We start from the raw sequence: 22,482 nt of genomic DNA, 5'->3' as shown, positions 1-22,482 counted from the left end.
AAAATAATAATTTAAAATATATTTCAACTTATTCAACTTAACTTTCTCATTTCTCATTTTCTTTTAGTTTAACAAAAATTGAAGAAAAAAAAAGACATATAGACAAAAACTATATAGACAAAAAAAAACACAAAACAAAACAAAATTACTAAAACAACTCAAATTAAAACAGAAATGACAAAATATGAATACAAATTATAGTAGTATATCAATGATACTAAAATAACAGCGGTGTGAAAGCCGATCTCTACCGGCTGTACATGATACTACAGGGCATAATATCTACTGTATTGTCAAGGCAACTGGAAGTGGCTAGAAGCAGAGACCTTCACGCTCTCACATGAGGCCATTAGAGCAACAGCTGTTAAATGCTTCAGTTCAGTTTAATGTCCTGCTCATTATGCATTAAGCTTGTCTAAAGGAACAGTTCACACAAAAATAGAATTTCTGTTATCATTTACTCACACTCAAACTTCCAAAGTGGAATGTCTATTTTGTGTAACACAAAAGGAGATATTCAGCAGAATGTTCACACTGCTCTTTTCCATACAAGGAAAACTCAAAAAAGGAAGCAGATGCTCTGTAATCCAAGCCATACGATAGCTTTGTGTGAAGAACAGATATGAATATGACTTGTTATAAGTTGTAACAGGTAAAAGGCATCCATTCCACCTCATTCACCTGTGCCTGATGATGTTTGTTCTTAGCAAGCCAGAAAACCTCCATCCACGGGCAGGATCACGCCGTTGGTCATGGCGCTCTTATCGCTGAGGAGGAAGAGGATGGAGTTCACCACATCCTCCACTTCTAAACAACACGATAAGAAAGACGCTTACTGCGCTTGTCAAACAGAAACACACTAGAAAAAACCGAAATCACTAGAGACTGTGGTTGTTGACAGACTTGGACATTCTGGTGTTTCATAAGCGTCACTGATGTCACTAAAACACGCTTACGCAATCTGCGCTAAATCCCAAATGCAGAAAGAGAAGCATTAAATAACTCTTTTATATTGCATTGGAAAGTGACAGCAACACTGCCAGTGTGAGTAACTGTATGTAAATGTAAACTGACCTCCAGTGAGATTTATTGGCTTGTTAGTCTTGATTATTGAAACTTTCCATTGTGTGTTATGGTGACCTACAGTCAGACACACACTAACCTGCAAACTTCCCCAGTGGGATGCGTGACGTCATGCTTTTGGCTTTTTCTGGGTCACTCCATCCAATCTTTCCCATCTCTGTCATCACTACGGTCGGGTTCACGGAGTTTACTCTGATCTGTCGAGGTCACATTGCATAAGACATGCTGAATTCACATCAATGAATATAGTTATCCATCTATCAAGTTCAATATACAGAAAACTGGTAAAGATTTGATTTTAGATTTGTCATTTTTAAAACAAATTCTACTTTAACCGTAAAAATAATAAAATAATAATAATTATATTATAATTATTATTATTACAGCTAGTTTAAGTTTTCCATATAATAATAATAATAATAATAATGTCAATTTTTAAATAATAATGATAATAATAAAATGACCATATTTATTATATAATAATTATATATTATATAATAATGTTATTATTATATAATAATGGTTATAAAAACCATATGATAATAATAAAATAATATTATAAAAAAAAAAGAGTAAATAAAACGGCAACCCTGTTACCTATTTTGGTGTTTTTACTGTTTTTATATTTTAAATATTATTTAAATTTAAAATATATTATTATTCTAATTATTATTATATAATGAAGATGATAATAATAATAATGATAATATATTAATAAGAACATTAATATTAATAATTACAATAACATTATCATAATCATAATTAGTTTAAATAATATAAAAAAATATAAAAACAGAAAATACACCAAACTTGGTAATTAAAACTGCGACCCTGTTATGCATGTTACTGTATATTCTGTTTATTATTATTATTATTATTATTATATAAAGATAACCATCATCATCATCTAAAAAAATCATAACTCATCATGATCATCATATTTCACTTTTCATGAAAAGAGTAACAACTGCGTTCAGGCCAACTTGGAAATCCACATTGTTCATTAATCACATCTAGCTCTCAAGAGAAAAAAAAAATACTGCATTGAATATATGTCCTCATGAGTTAGATATTATGAGTTTAATTAATCTGACATTCCTAGAATCTCAAGAATGTCAGGATCTGTACTCTGCTGTCCATTAAATTAGGAAGAGCAACAAGGTCAAAATTAACACACCATCCATCCCATAATTTATGGCGATGCACAAACAACTTTGCCATAAATATGCATTATTATCTGTCAGCAATTACATCCACTTCTTCAAGTAATTACAAAGCACATGTAATCGCCCATGAGACATTTAGCAAACAGATTTATATATTTAAGAGGGTGCTTGTTGACTGGATTGAAGCCTCCTGGAAAGACCATTCACCACAATGTACAATTTATTTCCCCAAAGCTGTAAACAACATATAATGAGCTCAGTGTCTGACAGATTTCATAAACATGATCTGACAAAGCTCTGGACTTTAAATCATGATTTAATAAGCAATGAGGAGAGGTGAACCTGATACGGCCCTAACTCCAGCGCCATCACTCTGGTCAGCATGTCCAGCGCTCCTTTAGTGGCACCTGCGTAAAACACCTTCAAATGATCATTTCAAAAGTGCACTTCAGTGTAGCATACACAATCTGGATTCAGAATTGGACTTGGTTATCGATTCAAGATCCTTCTCCAGTAACGCAAGGAAACCAGGGCCATTGATGTCTGCGATACTTGATTCTGATTGGTCAGTCTCTGAATATTTTGGTATAATGACCCTTAAAGTGTACACTTGACTCATAACTGATAATCGTTCCAGTAACCAATTTTCTCCATAGCTGTCAAAGCTGTATTTTCAGCATCATTACGCCAGTCTTCAGTGTCACATGATCCTTCAGAAATCATTCTAATATGCTGATTTGGGCTCAGTTATTAATAATGGTTCTCAATGCTGAAAAACATTTTTGCTGTTTAATATTTCATACATTTATTTTATAAATGTCTTTACTGTCACTTTTGATTAATGTGTTCTTGCTGAATTAAAAAATTTATTTATTTCTTACTTACCCCCAACTTTTGAATGGTAATGTATCATGGTTTCCACAAAAATATGAAGCAGCACAACTGTTTTCAACATTGATAATAATCAGAAATGTTTCTTGAGCAGCAATTCAGCATATTAGAGCACTAGTGTAACGCACATGTAAATCAGATTGCAATGTTTAGGACTCATATAAACAGAATTAGAAATTGGATTGGATTGGATTGGTATGCAAACAAAATCGTTCTCCCCAGGCCCAATAAATAGGTCTGGGACAATGTTCCCGGTTGCATGAATGTAATAGATTTGCACGCACATGTAAATCAGATTGCAATGTTTAGGACTCATATAAACAGAATTAGAAATTGGATTGGATTGGTATGCAAACAAAATCGTTCTCCCCAGGCCAATAAATAGGTCTGGGACAATGTTCCCGGTTGCATGAATGTAATAGATTTGTGTGTCACTGCACTCACAGTATACGGCGTGATCTTTCAGGGCACACTGTGATGCTTGACTCGAGATGTTCACAATGGATCCTCCACTTCCCCTGGCCTTCATTCCTCTAGCCACGATCTACAATAAATGAACACAACACCATTAAAAGTGTATCTAGCATTTATAAAACTCCTTATGAAATCATCCAGCATAGGTTTGGTCTTCTTACTTGAGCAACATGAAGTGCAGCTTTCACGTTGACGTTGAAAGACCTGCGAAAGCAACCACAAATGCACTCCAACCATTTAAAAACACAAATGATAGTGTGTGAGTGATATTCCAAAGCCCTACATGTCAAACTGATCTGGCGTGACTTCCAGGAAGGGCTGAAGTTTAGCGCAGGCTGCATTGTTCACCAGGAGGTCCACCGGACCGACGTCTTTCAGCGCCTGCTCTGTGGCATCCCAGTCTGACAGGTCCACGCATACCGGCTTAACGGAGGGACACTGGCGATCAAAAGCATTAAAGAGATTGTTCATTGTCACAGTCTGGCTGAATGAGACCTATAAAGCCTAAAGGAGCAGCAGGCTCTCTTGGGATGCGGAAGAATGCTGATGCATGCTGGGAGACAATAGATCCTTAGGGTTTTGTCTCGGGATGAGTTGGACCGTGACCGAGGGGTCATTACCTCCTGCACTAGGTTATCCAGGTCAGCCTTAGTGCGTGTGACAGCCGTGACCTCTGACCCACAGCGTGCCAGAGCCAGTGCCGTGGCCCGTCCGATCCCTAGGAGGCATTGAGGGAAAGTCAACGATCTGGTGTATCATTACACTCAACAAGACTAATTTGCAAAGTTCAAAGCATGCATACTATGCACTTATTATGCACATGTGATTATGCACTTTTAAAGGAAGAGCTCACAAAAAATTCTGTTGAACACAAAAGAAGACATTTTAAGAATATCATGTACTATGTACAATGTGTAATGTGTAAGTAATTTGCCATGACTTTTACTTAACTTTTTAAATTAAAATCAAAATGTTAACCTGGTCATTTATATGCAGTGATATAACTCACTAAACAGTAATTATTATAAATTAAACAAAACCTTATAGGTTTCTTAATCCTCAATATCACAACATAACAAATGAATAATTTCAGTTTACAACAACTGTAAGTATATCTGACTTTATCCACATACATATACAGCAGAATCATGAAAAGCAATATATACAGCCATTTCAACTGCTGGATTACTTGTATCATCGCAAAATGTAACAATATTATCGGCCAGTTCTAATCTGCAAAATTCAACTATAAGGCATGAAGATAATTCTGACTTTTATTCTTGTAATTCTTAGTTTACACCTCTCGATTTATATTTATTTATTTATTTTTTGCCAAGGAATGAAAAATAAACAAGGTAATTGTGACTTTCTTTTTTTCTCTCTCACAATTGCGAGTTTCTATCTCAATTCCAAATATATATATATATATAGGAGTTCAATGAGTAACTACACTGTTTTGGTTACCACTGCCTTCCACTGTGCGTAAAATTTTTTTTCAAAATATCTTCTTTCATGTTATATATTTGTTTTAGCCTTAATGTAAAGGAATAATAAAAAAAGAAATACATATAAATAAGTAAATAAATGCATACATACATGCATACATAAATAATTTGTTCCCTAATCGGACTTTGCACTTCTCTCATGAACTTTCCAAAATGTGCCTGTCCCTCTCAGTCCCAGCACACCTCGCTTTTTTAGACCGATGAGCTTTGTAAAAATCGACGCGTTTCAAAAAGGCGGGGCATAGAGGAGAAACAATAATGTACAGTATGTGGAAAATAATGTGTTTTTTTAACTTTAAACCACATAAACACATTTCATTACACCAAATACACAAAATAATGTTCTTTTTAGCAGCATCATATGACCCCTTTAAGATAACCGAAATGTATAGTGTATAGTATAATTTATAGTATACTTTTATGGTGATTTTATCTCCTTTTTGAGGCATCTTAAGTCGTGATTCATTAGTAAATGAATGGAAAAGAGTCTATCTCTCCTTTTGTATCGAAATTTGTAGCAAGGGTGATGCTGGCTGAATGTTTGGGTGAACCCTGCTGGAAAAAAAAAAAAGAAGCTAAATCCAGCCTAAGCTGGTTGGCTGGTCTTAGCTGGTTTAAACTGGTCTCCCAGCCTGACCAGCTAAAGAAGTGGCCAAACCTCATCTTAAACCAGCCTGCTGACCAGCTATGACCAGGCTGGACGACCAGCTAAAACCAGCTTAGGCTGGATTTAGCTGTTTTTTGTTTTTTTTTCAGCAGGGTAAATGTCCCTTTAAGTATGAAAGCTTACCTTTGCCAGCTCCAGTCACCAAAGCACGCTTTCCGCTAAATGTTATCTCCATACTTTCTTTATGCAGCCCAAGTTCAGCCACACAATCAGCCGTGAAGCAGTCCGTTTGGCGTCACGGTGCAAACACTGCAGGCGAAACCGGAGTGTTTAACAGCGCAAAAACGTTGCATGAAAGCTTTATGATTCGCTACATACCTCAGTTTCAGTCTGATGTGTGTCTGACTGAGCGAAGTTCACTCTGGACAGGAAAGCCGAACTGTCAGCAGAGTGTCTGTACTTGTCACATGACCTCCTCACATAACAAAGTTGTTGTTTTTTTAAACCTGTTATTAATGTGAAGATCACCTTCCACGACAGAAGGCACCTCGGTGCAATCGATCACAGTTAGTACACGATCCAGTTTTTAGTTTGTTTAGTTTTCATTAGTGCTTAATATTGTCAGTAGGACTATGGGCAAATAATCATAAGGCAACTTTACTTGAACAAGTGTTTATCTTTAAGCTTCTTCTTCGTGGCTCCTGATTTTTGGGGCCCCCAATGAAGGCTTGAGTACGAGACTGAAATTTAAATCTTCTGTAAACCCGCATTTTATTTGGTTTGAGCTTTAGCTTTCTGTTGAAATGCAAGTCCTGAAGCCTGTGGTTTTCTTTTGAATAGTTATTTTATTATAATCTCTATAATATAAAGCCAAAGAAATTCTTATGAGATAATTATGCCTTCGAAATAAGATCTAAATATCTTATGACTGTAAAATAACAAGCAGAATAACCATCTTGAACAGTTCCTACGGGTCCTTTAAGGATCATTCAATGGCTAAAATATCAAAATTTGAGAGCAAATTAATTCACTGTCATGCATAAATCAGAATAAGCAACTCAAGAGTAACATTTTATCAGTTCATACATTCCCTGGGAATCAAACCCTGATTAAGCTACAATTGGGTAATTTATTATTTATATACAGCATTTCAATAAATTGGTTTTGAAAATATGTTGCATGAATTTCATAAGACTGAGAGTTAATCAACACTTACACCCAGTGGTCTCAAGAAAAAAAAAATCTAATAATAATAAATCAACTACTCTTCCATGAAAGACATGTTAAGTATTACTGTACATCTTAATACTATAAACCAGCAGCAGCATTGTGTTCAAATGAATCACGCATACACTGGCACATGCATAATAAATACATTTATTAAAATGAAAATCATACTTCACATCATAATTAATTCGTCAGATTAAAAAAACAAGAGGTGCAAAAAAAGTAACAAATAGTCAACTGCAACAGCATTTCTGTCAACGGAGAGCAAAAGGTTTGTCACTATTAAGGAAAGAGAAACCATAGTGTAGTTTTGGCATGTTTACGCAAACCACTGGCCTGCAGTGAGGAACATGTTTGTGCAAATATCAGGAGGATCATGTGAACAGCATATTAAACACAACATTTAAAACACTCATGTTTCTAGTCACCACACTCACACTGGTGTTTCAATGGAAATAATTCAATACTGAAGATTGGATACATGATTAAAACTTGGACTGATTACAACAATTTCTTTTTGGTCTGTATATACATATCCAACTGCTCGACTCCAACCAAGAATGTTTGCCTGCAAGTCTAGAGACATACTGAGTGCAACTGCAGCCTGGATCCACAAATCATGAACAGAGAAGAACACAAGCTGAAAAGCATTGGCAGTAGATGAGCTGGGCTGCAGAAATCTGGAAAAAAAAATACTATAAAACTGCATCGATACAGTTTTTCTCATCCTTACAGGCATTTTGCACACAAATTTAAAGGCTTGTGTGGGCATATTTACGGCCCAAAGGAAAAAGAGGACTATAAAGCTGATGTCAAAGCCACAAAAATGTGTCTTGAATCATTTCAACGAAAAATCCCCCAGTAAATCTGAGAGACAGCGCAATCCTGTCAAAACACTTACAACAGGGACTCAATATGTGAAAATCACTTGGCAACACAAAAATGTGTTTAATAAACTACAGCCACCCTGTTTCACCATATAAATGTAGAAAGTACCAAATAAAAACTACTTGTTGAATGAATAGTTCACTCAAAAATTAAAATTTTTCTCCATCGGAACATCAGTGTCTCAGCAATGGATGCTCTGCAGTGAATGGGTGCCGTCAGAATGAGAGTCCAAACAGCTGAGAAAAAAATCATAATAATCCACAAGTAATCCACACCACTCCAGTCCATCAGTTAACATCTTATGAAGTGAAAAGCTGCTTGTTTGTGAAAAACAAAAACAGCATTAAGACATTTTTAACTTCAAACCATTGATTCTGGCCAAAATACGAGTCCTCGCTCCATAATATTGCTTTTTACAATGAAAAAGACATCTCGTCTGAATCAGGAGTGAAATATGCACAGATCAAGCACTGTTTACAAACCAAAGTTATTTGTCATGTGGATCATTGTGATGTTTTTATCAGCTGTTTGGACTCTCATTCTGACGGCACCCATTCACTGCAGAGCATCCATTGGTGATGGAATGCTACATTTATACAAATATGATGAAGAAACAAATTCATCTAAATCTTGGATGGCTTGTAGGTGAGCACATTTTCAACAAAGTTTCATTTTTGGATTCGTTATTCCTTTCCTTAACTTTTTACTCCCTATTCCTTTAACTGCCTTTACATACTGCCAACCAGCTCAGTTACTCTGAGTATTATTTTGGTATGAAGAGATTTAAGGAAAGGTCTCTGCTCCGTGATGAGGCATTCGTATCCCAGAGGTCAGTGACGAGTCTTGCGTGGGCACCATTCTGTGTCTGGGTAGAGTAGGCAGTGAACCGTTTTAAACCTGAAGAGATAATAGTTGCTTAATAAAGTCTTGCACTAAAACTTTTTGAAGTAATAGAAAAGCTATGTGTTTCAAGACTGTATGTATTTAGTGTACCGTGTAGGGTCTTCAGCCAATGAGAACGCTCCTCCAACACTGACCACATTCCTCCTGTTCTCGAATCCACCATAGCTGAGGGTCACCTATGGAGGACAGCAAAGAAACACAGAACCTGTGAGGAGCTCGATCATCATTGGACTGGAGTATTATGTAAGTGGGATATATATTTACACAGATGGGGTAAATTAAGTATGTGGGAACAATCTGGGATCAAAGCCAAATCCAGCTGCACAGGACACTATCAAACACTGCTTTAGAAACACCGCGAGTGTATGCTAGTTTGGACAACCATGGTGCTACAACATTAACCAGTCACGACAGGATTTCACAATCTTTGGGTGATTTTTGTTGTGATCAAAATCACTGATTATATGGTGGTAATTTCCAGAATTTTGAGGGAAATTTGCACTGTTATTTTTATAATATTTACCATATTATGTATGACACTATATGTACAATAGTCAAACATGACAGGTAAAAAAAAAAAAAAGCAGAAATCTTGTTTATTTTTGCCTTTTTAAAACTTTTATACAATATTTTCTGTTATTATAAATAAGAACAAAGAAAAAAATACATAAAACTCACAATGTAAAACACTATTATGACATGTATGAATGACATATACTGAATCTTATTAAAGCTACTAATATTACTGAATCAAGAGCAGTGAGAGATTTTCTCTGTCTTTTGTTGTTTGATTAACATTAAATGACACGGACAGCAATGCGTATATTAGGCTAGAGTCACTTTGGGGCTGTTTACACCTGGTCACTTCATGCGTTTTGTCTGATCGGATAGCTATCCGATCGTGAAAAGGCCAGGTGTAAATGCCCTCCGAAACGCATTCGAGACGGATATAAACCCGATCGCTCAAACCACTTCAGGAGGTGGTCTGTGCCGCATTCCAGACGAAACTGGACAAGTGTAAATGCATCTGGTTGTTGAAACCACATTTGTCAATTTTACTCCTCCCAAAATGTTAAAATAATAAACGTGTGAGAGTGTGTTATAGGCTATATGACATTATAGTCAGATATGACTGCGCTAATGCAACACGCATAACTGTGGACGAGTAGCTGAGCATCTCTTCAGCAAGCCGATGTGCAAACTGCTGCGAATTAAACAAAGTAAGACGCAGACGGTCAACACACAATCATCTTCATTAAAAGTAGCAAGACATATTTATCTTTCCAGTGCTGATGCCGCGCGCTCTCCTATTGCGGTCTTTGATCTTGAAATGAGCTGATAATTAATAAAATGCAGCGCTTATCTTTTGATTTCGTTGACGTGAACTCCGTTAAATTTGAATACAGCGCGGGAATTGAAGATCGGATTTAAATCCGTTTTGCGACAACACATTTATGTGGCCAAGTGTAAATGGAAACGTTTTAACAAATCAGATAGATATCCGATCAGCGAAAATGCATGAAATGACCAGGTGTAAACAGGCCCTTTAAGACTTAATTCACAGATCCAACATATATCAGTATAGACATCAGATTTGTTTTGCAAACATTTATACACTTTTACCATTTGCAATTTGGTGTGCATTTGACCGTTTAAGCATGTGTGCAGCAGCTTATTGCACTTAATAACTCTTTTTTTTTTTTTTTTACATCCACGCTTTCTCATTTATGCATGTCTCTTTTTCATACTAATGTGTCAGAAAGTGATTATTTTGCGCTTAAATGGCAAATTATGCAGGATTGCAAAAAAACCAAAACCAAAAAAAAAAACCTGTTTGCTTTAAGTGCAACTGTGGAAACGTTTAATATGTCTGTTTTACACATTATGCTGGACATCTGGAGAAATCACCACTCTTTTAGCCCATGGGCCGTTCAGTGATCTGACCTGTTTGAGTATGTTGTCTGTTGGGAGTCTCTGCAGATTCTCCAGGTGTGAGTGGAACAGGCCTGTGTGTGTCAGTGGAACTTCCAGCAAAGCCTCGATGATGTAACCTACTGTACAGTCGTCCGGAAGGCGGATCTTCTCTGCAGTTGTAATGAAGTTTCCAAGACTGTGAGAGAGAAAGAAAAAAAAAAAAAGTTTCCAATAGCAATTCACACAAGGACTTTAATTCAGTGTAAAAATGATGTGCTTACATGTATGCCAAAACACTGATAACTACCAAAAGACATCTTATCGATTTGCATGTAAACCTGTTTTAGAGGCCTACATGCAAATTCACGAACCAACCATGGAAATAGCGGTTTACACATGATTTTGAAATGATGGTGTCTTGAATATATAAATATAACTTGTTAATGTCAAAATGACTGCATAGTCAGTCATGTGCACGCTGAATAAAGCTGACAAGAATGCTGAAAGATGTGTTTACATGTGAAGTGGATTTGGAAAACAGGCAGAAATGTATGCATGTCAGTTTTGTTTTGCTTAAACAGTGTATGACCTTTCTTACCAAAAATGAACACTTTATGGCATTTTCATGACCTTACACAATTTCTGACAGCATAATCAGTGTAAGATCACTGAGCGAAGATTAAAAATGAACTTACCTTGCCCATGGACTCATTTTGAGAGCTAAGCCTCGGCTGATGCAGAATCCAGCACCTCCAGTGGCAAACCAGAACTTCACTGATACCTGCAGAAGATATTCACGATAAACTACTGTTTCTAAACTACTGTTTTTCTTAGGCAAAGATGCATTAAATCGATCAAAAGTGACAGTAAAGACAGATTTCTATTTCAAATAAATGCTGTTTTTTGAACTTTCTATTCATCAAAGAATCCTGAAAAAAAATGTACCACGGTTTTCATAAAAACATGAAGCAGCACAACTGTGTCTTCAACATTGATAATAATCAGAAATGTTTCTTGAGCAGCAAATCAGCATATTAGAATGATTTCTGAAGATCATGTGACACTGAAGACTGGAGTAATGATGCTGAAAATTCAGCTTTGATCACAGAAATAAAAAGTTGGTTGCATAGAAGATTTAGACTAGTCTTACAAGTTAGTCATCTAATTTTTTTTCTTGAAGACAGGTCTTTTTTTTTTTTTTTTGGTTACATAAAAACATAGATTAGTCTAAGCTGAATCCAAAAAATAAGACTGATTACCCCTTGGCTAACTGCTAGTTGGTCAGACTAGTTCTGAAGACACCGTCTTGACATAGAGGCTAAGTTTATGCAACTGGCCCCTGGTCTCCACCGCTTCATTAGCCCTACCCTCTCTTTTAAATCAAAAGACAAGACGGCTCACCGATCCGTCGCTCTTGACCCTCTCAGCGGCCTCTATGGGATGGTCCAGACTGGGTCTGCCCAGATACACGTCCTGTGTGTGAGAGTAGGACGACAGCAGCTCCAGCAAACTTGGCAGGATCACGTAGTTATCATCATCCATGTGACAGAACCACCTGCAGAACAGCACACATGAAACCACTGCCTCATTGCCTGTCAAATGTCTGCAATAAATTTAAAATTTTTTTTTTTTTTCGGAATAAGTCTCTTCTAAAACTGCATTTATTTGATCAAAAATAGAGTAAAAACAGTAATATTGTGAAATATTATTACAACTTCAAATAGCTGTTTTCTATGTGAATATATTGTAAAATAGTAATTTATTGCTATGATCAAAGCTGAATTTTCAGCATCATTACTCCAGTCTTCAGTGTCACATGATCTTCAGAAATCATTCTATGATGCCGATTTGCTGCTCAAGAAACATTTCTGATTATTATCAATGTTGAAAACAGTTGTGCTGCATCCTTTTTTGTGGAAATCGTAATACATTTTTTTTCCCTGGATTCTTTGTTGAATAGAAAGTTAAAAAGTATAGTTTTATTCGAAATAAAAATGTTTTTACTGTCACTTTTGATCAATTTAATATGTCCTTGCTGAACAAAAATTATGAATTTCTTTATTTTAATCTTATATACCCCCAATTATGGTATGGTAGTGTATCACGGTTTCCACAGAAATATTAAGCAGCAAAAATAGTTTTTAACATCACAGGAAAAAACGACATTTTGAAATGCATTAAAATAGAAAAACATTTTAAATTGTAATATTATTTCTCAATATTACTGTTTTTACTGCATTTATCACCAGATGCAGCCTTGGTGAGAAAAAAAGGACATCACAAAATCTTACTTATTCTAAACTTTTGACCAGTAGTGTAAATGAATGAAACTGCTGATAATGGCTGTATGATGACTGTACGCTATGATTTAATGCACTACATGTCCATTAAGAGCTTTTCTATTTAGCAGCATGAAAATGTGGCACACGTGACCTTAAAATGAACTCAACTTTTTCTGTGACTCGATGAACTTGTCATACTCCACAGACATCTTGCAGCACAGGGCTTGACGTGTATGAGCCGCGGAGCAGTTGGTGTTGATGATGTTCAGCCCTTGAGGAGACAATGACATGACAATGATTTATATGACATCAGGATGTTTAGACATTCAATTATTTCACATGACATAGTCCGTGTCATGATGAAATGAAGCATGAATATGAGGTTCTTCTCACTAGGCATGGGTCAGGATGGTCGGTTAGGCGATTAAAGAGATTTTACTATGACATCTAGATTTCTCTCTAAATTTGAAGCTTTAAAATGAAGGTGGTTATTTATCTGCTCAGAGCAGGTTTACCTGTCTCAACAACTTCCATAAGAATGTTACCTGCTTTATGTCGGAGCTCCTTATCCTCGCCATCAGTGAAGATAAACGTCTGAAACAGAGAAAGTCAAAGTTCACTGCCACATGAAAGCTCAGCGTTCACTCAAAAACAATCTGCAGGAGACTGAGATGTAGTGACAAGAACTCTAAAGACTTGTAAGTCTGAAATCACACAATTTACACATTAGGGCTTGCAAAATCAAAATGTATCACCTCCCTGCTATCTTAAATAGCAAAATACAATCCCTTCCTTGATTCACGTTGTTCACCTGCTTGCAGGGATGAAACGGATCATAAGTGATCATTCGCACGTGTTTCGAAGTCTTGCCAATTTAAACAATCAAGCATTTTAAACCATTCAAGCGCAAGAAGAGGCGAAAGAGAGTACTTCTTTAAATAACTGTTTTTTTGACTCAAAACCCATAATATGATCCGTTGCACCCCTACACTCTTGACTTGTTATTTAAAGAAAAAATTCAATCACTGAAGTTTTCGATCATGCTGATTTGTCCACAGTGAAGTTCAGTCGATATATTTTTTTATTCAGGCTAGTTAAATTCATTTACCAAAATACCAAAATCTGAAGAATGCCTGCCCGAAGGGCAACCAGGAATTTTGAAATTTTGCAGTCCTGCACATTTTGGTCAGGGATTTACAAAAATATTTATACTGAAATATTTTTGTAAGTTGACCGTGTTTGACCTAAAATATTTACTTGAAGTACCCGCTGAGATTTTAAGTTATTATTTAATAATGACACATTCGCATGTCCTCAGTTCTCTGATAATGGTCTCATTACATGCAAGAAAACAGTGTTATTTCAGTAGTGTTAAAATGCTATTATAGTTTGTTTTTTTATATATAATATATACAATTATTTTTATTGTATTTACCCCATTTTCATTTTAAAGTATTATTTAGTTAAAGTATTGTCACTTGTCTTTAATAATGTTATTATTATAATATAATTTTATTTCAGTTTTAGTTATTTTAGTACATCAAGTTAAATTGAATCAGAAATTGAATAAAAAAATTGGAAACACATTTAGAATTTTTTTATATTTTATTTTAAGTTACAAACATTTATTTATTTTTGTGGTTTTAGTGATTGTTTTAGTTAACTATAATAACCCTGGGGTAAACAATTCAAATTAACGTTTAGTGTTGTTAACTTTTTGTTTTTATTTTAAAATGGATTGATTGATTTAAATTAGTTCCCTCACAAACTCCAGTTTGGGAAACCCTGATTTGGGTTCCAGTTTACACACACACACACACACACACACACACCTTCAAAGGAACAGATAATGAATGCACGAATGCGCTGTGCATCCTGACCCAATGTTTCCTTAAAAATGTCCAAAACAATCTGTAAGCTGGCACAGGCCACAGGCATCTGGAGCCGAGCACCATTCCTGAAATCCAGGCTGAAATGCCTCAGAGGGACAGAGCCATCTCTGGATCCAACACTGGCTTACTCATGATGTTTCTGACAAATAGCATGTTTGAGCAGGTCCACTTTAAAAGAGGGAAAACATAAAACACCGCTTGTCATTTGTACAAGTTGTATTTTAAGGTAAAAAGCAGTTAGACTTTGGAAAACTCCTGAACAAAGCCACTTTGAGAATGTCTAGGATTGTTTTTGCCAGTGCTGAGGATTAAAGCTTTCCATGAGGACATAACGTCTCCAACAAAATGAGCTCTTCAATATGTATGCATTCATTCATCTGTGAATGCTCATTGGCCCTTTTCAGAAAAAGTAACTAAAAAAAACAGCATCAAAAAGGACAGAAGGTTATTTAAGTAGAAAGTCATATAAGGAAAAAGGTTGATGGACTTTGTCCTAAAATCTGAACATTGCAAATCTAATAGGGAAAGAATGTTTCTTCTGGCATGAGCTGAGCTGGCACTTTATGCTGAAGCTTTTTTTACCAAACACAATCTGGCTTTATGAGCAAAGCTGAGCGGGTGAGAGCTTGAAATTTCTCCTGGGCATTTAGCTCTGTTGTGCAATGGCAAAACAATGGAGCTGCGCTGTTTTACAGGTTAAGTCAATCTTGGGGCCCCTCTGGGCCCCACACTCGGCACTCCGGAGAGGCCTCAGGAAGGGGGGTGTCTGCTGCCCTGGCGCCTTTGGCAGTCAAGTGAATGTTCTTGGATGAAAGCAAACACACGCTGTCTTGTGTCTGTGGCTCTCAGGTTGCTGAGGAACTTCCTCTTGCAGGGGGCCCGAGGGGCACCAGGACTGAAGCCCCGTTAACAGCCACACATATAAACGCAGCAGGCACACCGCCAGAGAGCAGCTGACACACTTCCTGCTCACGGGTTTACACTGAAATCTGTGAGTATTCACACCTTTAAACATGGCACTGACCAACTGCAAGGAGCTGCAAAATGACAGATCCCAAAACCACCATCCAATCAACAACAGTCGGATCAAACCAAGTCTTCTCCACACAGTTTTTTTTTTTTTGCGCTTTTCGATAAACATTATAAATATGGAAGCAAAGACTTATCGCTACTTATGTTTCATAATGACTTTAAAATATTGTAAAACATCCTGAAAATGTTGTACTATATCAGAACCATATTGACCAATATTAGACTTTATTTTTTTTGCATTTACTGGTATTGTTGATAAGTGTTTGTGTTAATAGTAGTTAATTAAATGTTGTGCTCATTGCTCTTATTTTTTACATTTAAATTATCTTTGCCATAGGGCTGCACACTTTGGGGAAAAAAACAACTAATTGGGATTTTTCTGATTTTTCTGCTTTCTGTTTAAAGGCCGACATTCTCAACAACATTGACACAGAAAACAGGAGAAACATTGTGTGACAACAGTCCAGTTACTTTAAATACTTTTCAATCCACAAATCACCAACATTTACAAAAGATTTCCTTTAGAAACACTAACTGTAACTGTGGTATTGTGACAGAAATGTAGGAAATTCATATCAAAATGTATTATATTATTAATGTAGAAATGAAGGCCTATTGAATGTATTAAGTGAGTAATGAAATATAGGCCAAATTACATTGAATCTGGCCCCCTTTTAAATAAGTCTGGACAGCTGAATCAAAAGACAACAGAAACGTTTTGAATGATTAAACATGAAGACAATAAACACTCCTACGACAATATATGGTTTGCCTGTGTTCTTCAAGCCATCTCGGGTATTTTCATAATAATTAAGTATATTTGTAATTCATTTCTAATCGACATAGCCTTTTTTACAGTACAGAATATATTTTCTATAAAGAATATATTATTCTTATCCATTATGTGGCGGGCCGCCACAAATAAATCAATGTATGGGAAACCCTGGTAATGTGTTTAAAAATCATATCACCATTATTGAAAAAAAATTATATCGTGATATATATTGATATTGAATTATTGTCAATCCCTAGTTACAATGATCTCTTTTGTTGGACAACAGGTTTAGAAACGCTTCCCATTACAAGTTATTACAGCGGAAGATGCTCGGCATGTGATGCTTTTTCAAATGCACGTTATAAGTGGGGAGGCGTTTCCTCATCTGAGCGCGTGACTCAGTGAAATTATTTAAACGTAAAACCAAAACAAAAAACGCAATTCACAAGCATGAATTAAACCGTGAATGTCGTACCAAGCCGGTTCAATATTATATTGAAAATTGTGGCATCCCTAGTTAATAAGATCAAAAAGAATGTATTGGGAGTTTTACCTCTAGTGGATGGCAAAATAATTGACTAGTGAGTATTAATACGCAGACAGTTAAAACACCTCCCTACCTGTTCCTTGGCTTTGGACACCCAGGTCTGGGACAGGAGCTGCAATCTGGACTTGTGATATTTCCTGGTGGTCTTAACAGCAATAAAAATGTCTCTCAAATCCAAAGAGTCTTTGGAACGGGACCCAGGGGATCTGGCGTGTGCAGCGTCTCCCTCTAACATCCTCTGTGGGTCCTCGGGTCGGCCTCTAGGAGGAAGTGGGTGAATGAAACTACCATCCTTGGCATCATCGCTTCCTTGGCCGGGGTTCCCGTAGAGGTCATGTCTGCGTCCGGCGGGCCTGGTACGGGGCCGGGGTTGGGGCAGATCCTTCTGACGCTGCAGAGGTTGTAAGGAGGGAATAAGCAGCACCAGTATGGCACAGAACGCCAGAGAAAGCAGGAAGCAGATTTTGTTGGTGCCAACATGGGATAAGTGCATTCTTCCTGTACTCGACGCCAGCTCAACCGCCCACGCCTGCCTGACTCTCCACAACAGCGCTCATCTTCACTGCATCACTGCAGACCCTGCGTAAACAAAACCACAAGTGCATTAGCAAGAAATTAAGTTTCATTATCTTTAAATTACTCAACCGTCTTAAAGGAATAGTTCACCCAAAAATTAAAATGTGCTGAAAATGTCCTCACCCTCAGGCCATCCAAGATGTAGATGAGTTTGTTTCTTCATCAGATTTGGAGAAATGCAGCATTGCATCAGTGTCTCAGCAATGGATGCTCTGCAGTGAATGGGTGCCGTCAGAATGAGAGTCCAAACAGCTGATAAAAACAATCACAATAATCCACAAGTAATCCACAGCACTCCAGTCCAGCAATTAACGTCTTGTGAAGCAAAATCTGCGAGTCTATAATTAAAAAATTCAAATTTTTAACTTTAAACCATTGCTTCCAGCTAAAATATGAGTCCATTAACCATTATATTGTTTTCTTCAGTGAAAAAGTCAGGAATCAGAGGAGAGAAATATGCACAGATCAAGCACTGTTTACAAAAGAAAACAGTCTAAAACAGCTCTAAACAAATATTTTACGGACTCGTGCTTTGGCTTGAATCAATGGTTTGAAGTTAAAAACATCTTAATGATGGATTTGTTTCTTACAAACACGCAGCTTTTGGCTTCACAAGATGTTAACTGATGGATTCGAGTGGTGTGGATTACTTGTGGATTATTGTGATGTTTTTATCAGCTGTTTGGACTCTCATTCTGACGGCACCCATTCACTGCAGAGCATCCATTGCTCAGACACTGATGCAATGCTACATTTCTCCAAATCTGATGAAGAAACAAGCTCCTCTACATCTTGGATGGACTGAAGATGAGTACATTCAGCAAATTTTCATATTTGTGTGAACTATTCCTTTAATAAATTCATGTAATTAATCTTAAATGAATCATTAGCTGAACATGAACAAACCTGCCAGGCTCTTTAAATGTTCAAACATGTTTTCTTTTATTCCCCTTGAAGTGCATTGTGCAATCCAAAGAAAGCATATGCATTCGGTTTCATTTTGGCACTGGCGAGCATCTGTCAGCCCTAATAACAGCCTAAGCCATCAATGCGAGCCACTTCCTGTCTTCTATTTTCAGAGTTGAAATGATACCTCAAGCAGTCACAGATGTGGAAGCTGAAGGCTGCAGAGTCAGCATGAAATCACATTCATACTCAAGACCAGCTAAAAACTCTTCTAAGTGTGATGCACCTTAATGCAAATATTACATTTTTAGTATTTTTATTTATATAACAATTAATGCTGGTCTTTTAATTTGACTGGCATCCCAAAAGTGCTGATTTAACAGCACTGAGACTTGCCAGTGTTTGTATGATGACGCTTGTCTGTGCTGAACTGCAAGATGTTTGCTCACTATTCTAAAAAGAAAACTCTGAATTGTGATATATATATATATATAAAACAGAACTGCAAGATGTAAAATCAATTCAGATAAAATGTAAATGATGTAAACTCACAATTACGAGTTTATAACTTAAAAAAAAAAAAGAGACACAGTATCGCAATTACCTTTTTTATTTTTTTATTCCATGGCAGAAATAAGCTTTGATATGTTCCAGACCAGAGTATATAAGTGGTACGGAGTCTAGTCTAAGGCTCATTTCACTGCTAGAAGTTTATGTATCCTGAACACACAATTAAATCATATTTTCTTTTTTTGTATAATTTGACAAAATCAAAGCTTGATTGGAAAGTACTTTTGGTACAAAAATTGTTCAACGTGGTGAATATGATGCCAGAAAAAAAATATATAAATCATCACATAATAAATACTGAAATGGTTTATGATTATTTCATTCTTTGTTTAGATTATGATGGTTTTACATATGTATTAATTAAGATTTTTGTAATCATTTTTCATGTTTTAAGATAAAAAATCTGCATCTGGTGTTTACATGCATTATTTAGTCTTACTTATGGTTAGTGTTAAATTATTTAGTAATAATGAATTTGAATTTCATATAAATTAAATTATGCCTACTAGTAATCACATATGTAGATTTATTCTTTCTTAACTATTACACTATGAATTTTTGTGTTTAGTAAATAAAACAAAATTGAACTGACAAGGTGTTTAAAACAGCCTGCATGTATACACACATGTATGCATATATATTTTTTATTTTTTGTTTTTTTTATTTAGTCATTTAGCAGACACTTTTATCCAAAGCGACTTACAAATGAGGACAATAAAAGCCGTCAAAACTAACAAAAGAGCAACAACACACACACACACAAAGAAAAACAAGTAGATAGAATAGAAAGCTAGTGTTTTTTTAAATATATATATATATATATATATATATGATGAATTTTATGTGAATTGTTTTTTTATTAATTATAAAATAAATTTTCGTGTCTTAAGATTGAAAATGTGACTGGGACAAGTGTAAATGTAAATAAATGTCCAATAAAGTTTTAAGATGACATATAACACAAAGAAATGTCATTAGTTAACAACTTTGGTTAACATGAACTAAGCATGAACAATATTTCTACTGCATTTATTAATCTTAGTTCATGTTAATTCCAACATTTACTAATGCATTATTAAAATCAAAAGTTGTGCTTTTTAACATTAGTTAATGCACCGTGAATGAACATGAACAATGATCGACTGTATTTTTATTAACTAACATTAACAAAGATTAATAAATACTGTAATAAATGTAATACTCTAATACATTAACTAATGGAACCATATTGTAAAGTGTAACCGAAAAACTATTCTTTTAATAATATTAAAATAATAATAATAATACAAATAACACTTGAGACATAAAAGAGTGCAAAGTTTAGAATGACTACTATATCCAAATACCCTATTATTTACATGAAACTTCTGTGCATCAACAATACCACGGTACTTCAATGTTACACGAAGTCCAATACACAACAGGACATTCAGACCATGTCCAAAAATCACTTTACAAAAAGTCATTTTCGGCTTTGTCTGACCTGAAGTGACCTGCACCATTTATACACAGTTTTCGCAACATTTCTGTACGAACCGAAAGTTCACACAAACCGAGCAAAGCTAAAATAAAGCCATTCAACTTGCAAAAATAAGCAAACTTTGTCTGCTTTGGCCAGACATGAGTTCGTCCCTTACCGAGAGCCACCGGACGGTCATCCTCGAGACTTTTAACCGAATAATAAAAGAGTCGTGCCGCTCCTCGTCGAGTCTGATCAGCGCGACTCTTCCAGATCCATCTGCTTATTGTTCCTGCTTTGACTTCTTCGCTTGATGCTTCCCGAACTTATATCTGATCAATCAACAGTCACACCGGACATTTATCTCAAAGCTCCTCCCGAGGCTCAGTGACTCTCCCGCTCAGCTCTGAATCACTGCTGCAGTGCTGCTGTTGTTTTGAATGACCTCTGTGACTGTGCCAAAGATACAATAACAGCTACATTGTGCTTTCTGTAGATGCCAAAGGCGCATGTTTTGATATCAGCGCCCTCTGGCGGATGTGACGTGATGCAGCCGAGGATGTCGTCACTAAGTCCTTGTGCTGAAATTGCACTTTAACCAGCTGTTTTTGTAGCATGAGTCCTGATATCCCTTTGTAATATGAAAATGTTATTCTTGGTTGTACACATTTTGAGAGAGAAGTGTTGTATGTGTTTATTTAATCGATCTTATTTTCTTTTTTGGCAAACTATTTTATACACAAGTTTAAATTTAGTTAGAGTAAGCCTTTCACATTTTTTTCCTCGAAGACGTAAAATTCTGCATGTATCTGCTTCCTGATTCGGTACTTTTGACATTAATATAGCATATATTCACTATTAATAATTTATTTGTTCTTAAAAAATGTAACCTCTTTTTATTACATATATATATATATTTTTTTTTCCTTTCTTTTTTCTTCTTTTTATGCCTGCCAGATTTTTTTTACTTCACTTCAGAACAAATAACAAAAGATTTCTGCCGCCCTCGTGTGTCTGTAAGATGAAATGCAAGTGAACTAGTAAACTGCATAATAAAATAAAATAAAATAAAATAAATAAATAAAAAAATAAAAAAATAAAAATTGCATTTGAATTATAATTTTTTTTTTTATTGGTTTCTTTGCAACATTTATCTGTTTTATCTGATCTCTTATGACATCAGGTTGTTTGATAGAGAAGCCCCGCTGGCTGCGCTTTACCCAGAGAGACGCCTATGACAACGGATTCCTGTACGGGACGCCACTGCCATGGGACCAGGGCAGGAACATCATAGAGGTGAACAACCCATCGCTTACATTTAAAACAGATAATATTGTATCATATTTGACATGATTTGTAAGGCCTCTAAAAGATCAAAATCGCTGAAGAAGAACCTGTTGCACACAATCTACTCCACGTTTTTAGCAAGTAAAAGGCCTTTTAATATAATTGTTCAAACATCTAGAACATCTCAAACATCATTTTTATTGAGTAAACGCAAGATTTTTGCGTTTTATATTGTTAGGAATATTGCAGGATGAGCACTTACTGGACTGAAGGTTTACTTGATTATCCTGATTTTTTATTTTATTATATTTTTTTAGAAAAATCATGTTAAATGTGAGTATCAGATATGATCATCAGGCTTTTGAGGACCATTTATTTGTTCACCTCTCACTCATCATTGGATTGCGTTGCACTATAGGTTTTGATCATAAAACTAAGCATTTAACTCTTTCCCCGCCAGCATTTTTGAAAAAAAGTTGCCAGCCACCGCCAGCGATT

At 35.8% G+C, this 22,482-nt stretch overlaps 3 protein-coding genes across 5 annotated transcripts in view; 1 reads left to right on the top strand and 2 right to left on the bottom strand.

Annotated features, from left to right (window-relative positions):
• Positions 1–179: 179 nt before the first annotated feature.
• On the bottom strand, positions 180–6,192 carry dcxr (dicarbonyl/L-xylulose reductase). Of its 2 annotated transcripts, none has more exons than XM_016513280.1 (9): positions 6,105–6,192; positions 5,910–6,035; positions 4,235–4,332; positions 3,898–4,052; positions 3,776–3,818; positions 3,585–3,684; positions 2,592–2,656; positions 1,163–1,280; positions 180–807 (listed from the first exon to the last, which is right to left on the bottom strand). In XM_016513280.1, exons 2-9 carry the CDS (start codon positions 5,959–5,961, stop codon positions 704–706), a joined length of 735 nt encoding a protein of 244 aa, XP_016368766.1. In that variant the 5' UTR covers positions 5,962–6,035; positions 6,105–6,192; the 3' UTR covers positions 180–703. The 2 variants fall into 2 exon arrangements, with proteins under 2 accessions (XP_016368766.1, XP_016368768.1); XM_016513282.1 differs by having other exon boundaries at positions 5,910–6,020; positions 6,106–6,125.
• A 2,270-nt stretch (positions 6,193–8,462) lies between these two features.
• rfng (RFNG O-fucosylpeptide 3-beta-N-acetylglucosaminyltransferase) lies at positions 8,463–21,210 on the bottom strand. Of its 2 annotated transcripts, none has more exons than XM_016513381.1 (9): positions 20,876–21,210; positions 17,260–17,765; positions 13,486–13,534; positions 13,109–13,211; positions 12,060–12,213; positions 11,354–11,439; positions 10,689–10,854; positions 8,835–8,920; positions 8,463–8,738 (listed from the first exon to the last, which is right to left on the bottom strand). In XM_016513381.1, exons 2-9 carry the CDS (start codon positions 17,677–17,679, stop codon positions 8,672–8,674), a joined length of 1,131 nt encoding a protein of 376 aa, XP_016368867.1. In that variant the 5' UTR covers positions 17,680–17,765; positions 20,876–21,210; the 3' UTR covers positions 8,463–8,671. The 2 variants fall into 2 exon arrangements, with proteins under 2 accessions (XP_016368867.1, XP_016368869.1); XM_016513383.1 differs by having other exon boundaries at positions 17,260–17,748.
• The window catches only part of sgca (sarcoglycan, alpha), a 6,398-nt gene continuing 4,774 nt past the window's right edge, over positions 20,859–22,482 (top strand). The window contains exons 1-2 of the mRNA XM_016513258.1: positions 20,859–20,946; positions 21,881–21,993. Of these exons, the coding sequence (XP_016368744.1) occupies positions 20,859–20,946; positions 21,881–21,993 (201 nt within the window). The remainder of the gene's footprint in view (positions 20,947–21,880; positions 21,994–22,482) is intronic.

Source organism: Sinocyclocheilus rhinocerous, unplaced genomic scaffold, assembly GCF_001515625.1.
Source record: "Sinocyclocheilus rhinocerous isolate Xijiao unplaced genomic scaffold, SAMN03320098_v1.1 scaffold24, whole genome shotgun sequence".
NCBI classification, from domain to species: Eukaryota; Metazoa; Chordata; class Actinopteri; order Cypriniformes; family Cyprinidae; genus Sinocyclocheilus; species Sinocyclocheilus rhinocerous.
This window is presented reverse-complemented; position numbering and strand designations above follow the sequence as displayed.

Bases quoted from the DNA above. Each gene is read 5' to 3' on its own strand.
- dcxr (XM_016513280.1), bottom strand. From the start codon at position 5,961: ATGGAGATAACATTTAGCGGAAAGCGTGCTTTGGTGACTGGAGCTGGC. The intron at 2,657-3,584 runs GTGAGTGCAGTG...TGTTTTACGCAG, and splicing joins GAAAGATCACGCCGTATACT to GTGCCACTAAAGGAGCGCTG. The intron at 808-1,162 runs GTTAGTGTGTGT...CGTGTTGTTTAG, and splicing joins CCCACTGGGGAAGTTTGCAG to AAGTGGAGGATGTGGTGAAC.
- rfng (XM_016513381.1), bottom strand. From the start codon at position 17,679: ATGCACTTATCCCATGTTGGCACCAACAAAATCTGCTTCCTGCTTTCT. The intron at 13,535-17,259 runs GTAGGGAGGTGT...TCTCTGTTTCAG, and splicing joins TGTCCAAAGCCAAGGAACAG to ACGTTTATCTTCACTGATGG. The intron at 8,739-8,834 runs GTACACTAAATA...TTATCTCTTCAG, and splicing joins TTGGCTGAAGACCCTACACG to GTTTAAAACGGTTCACTGCC.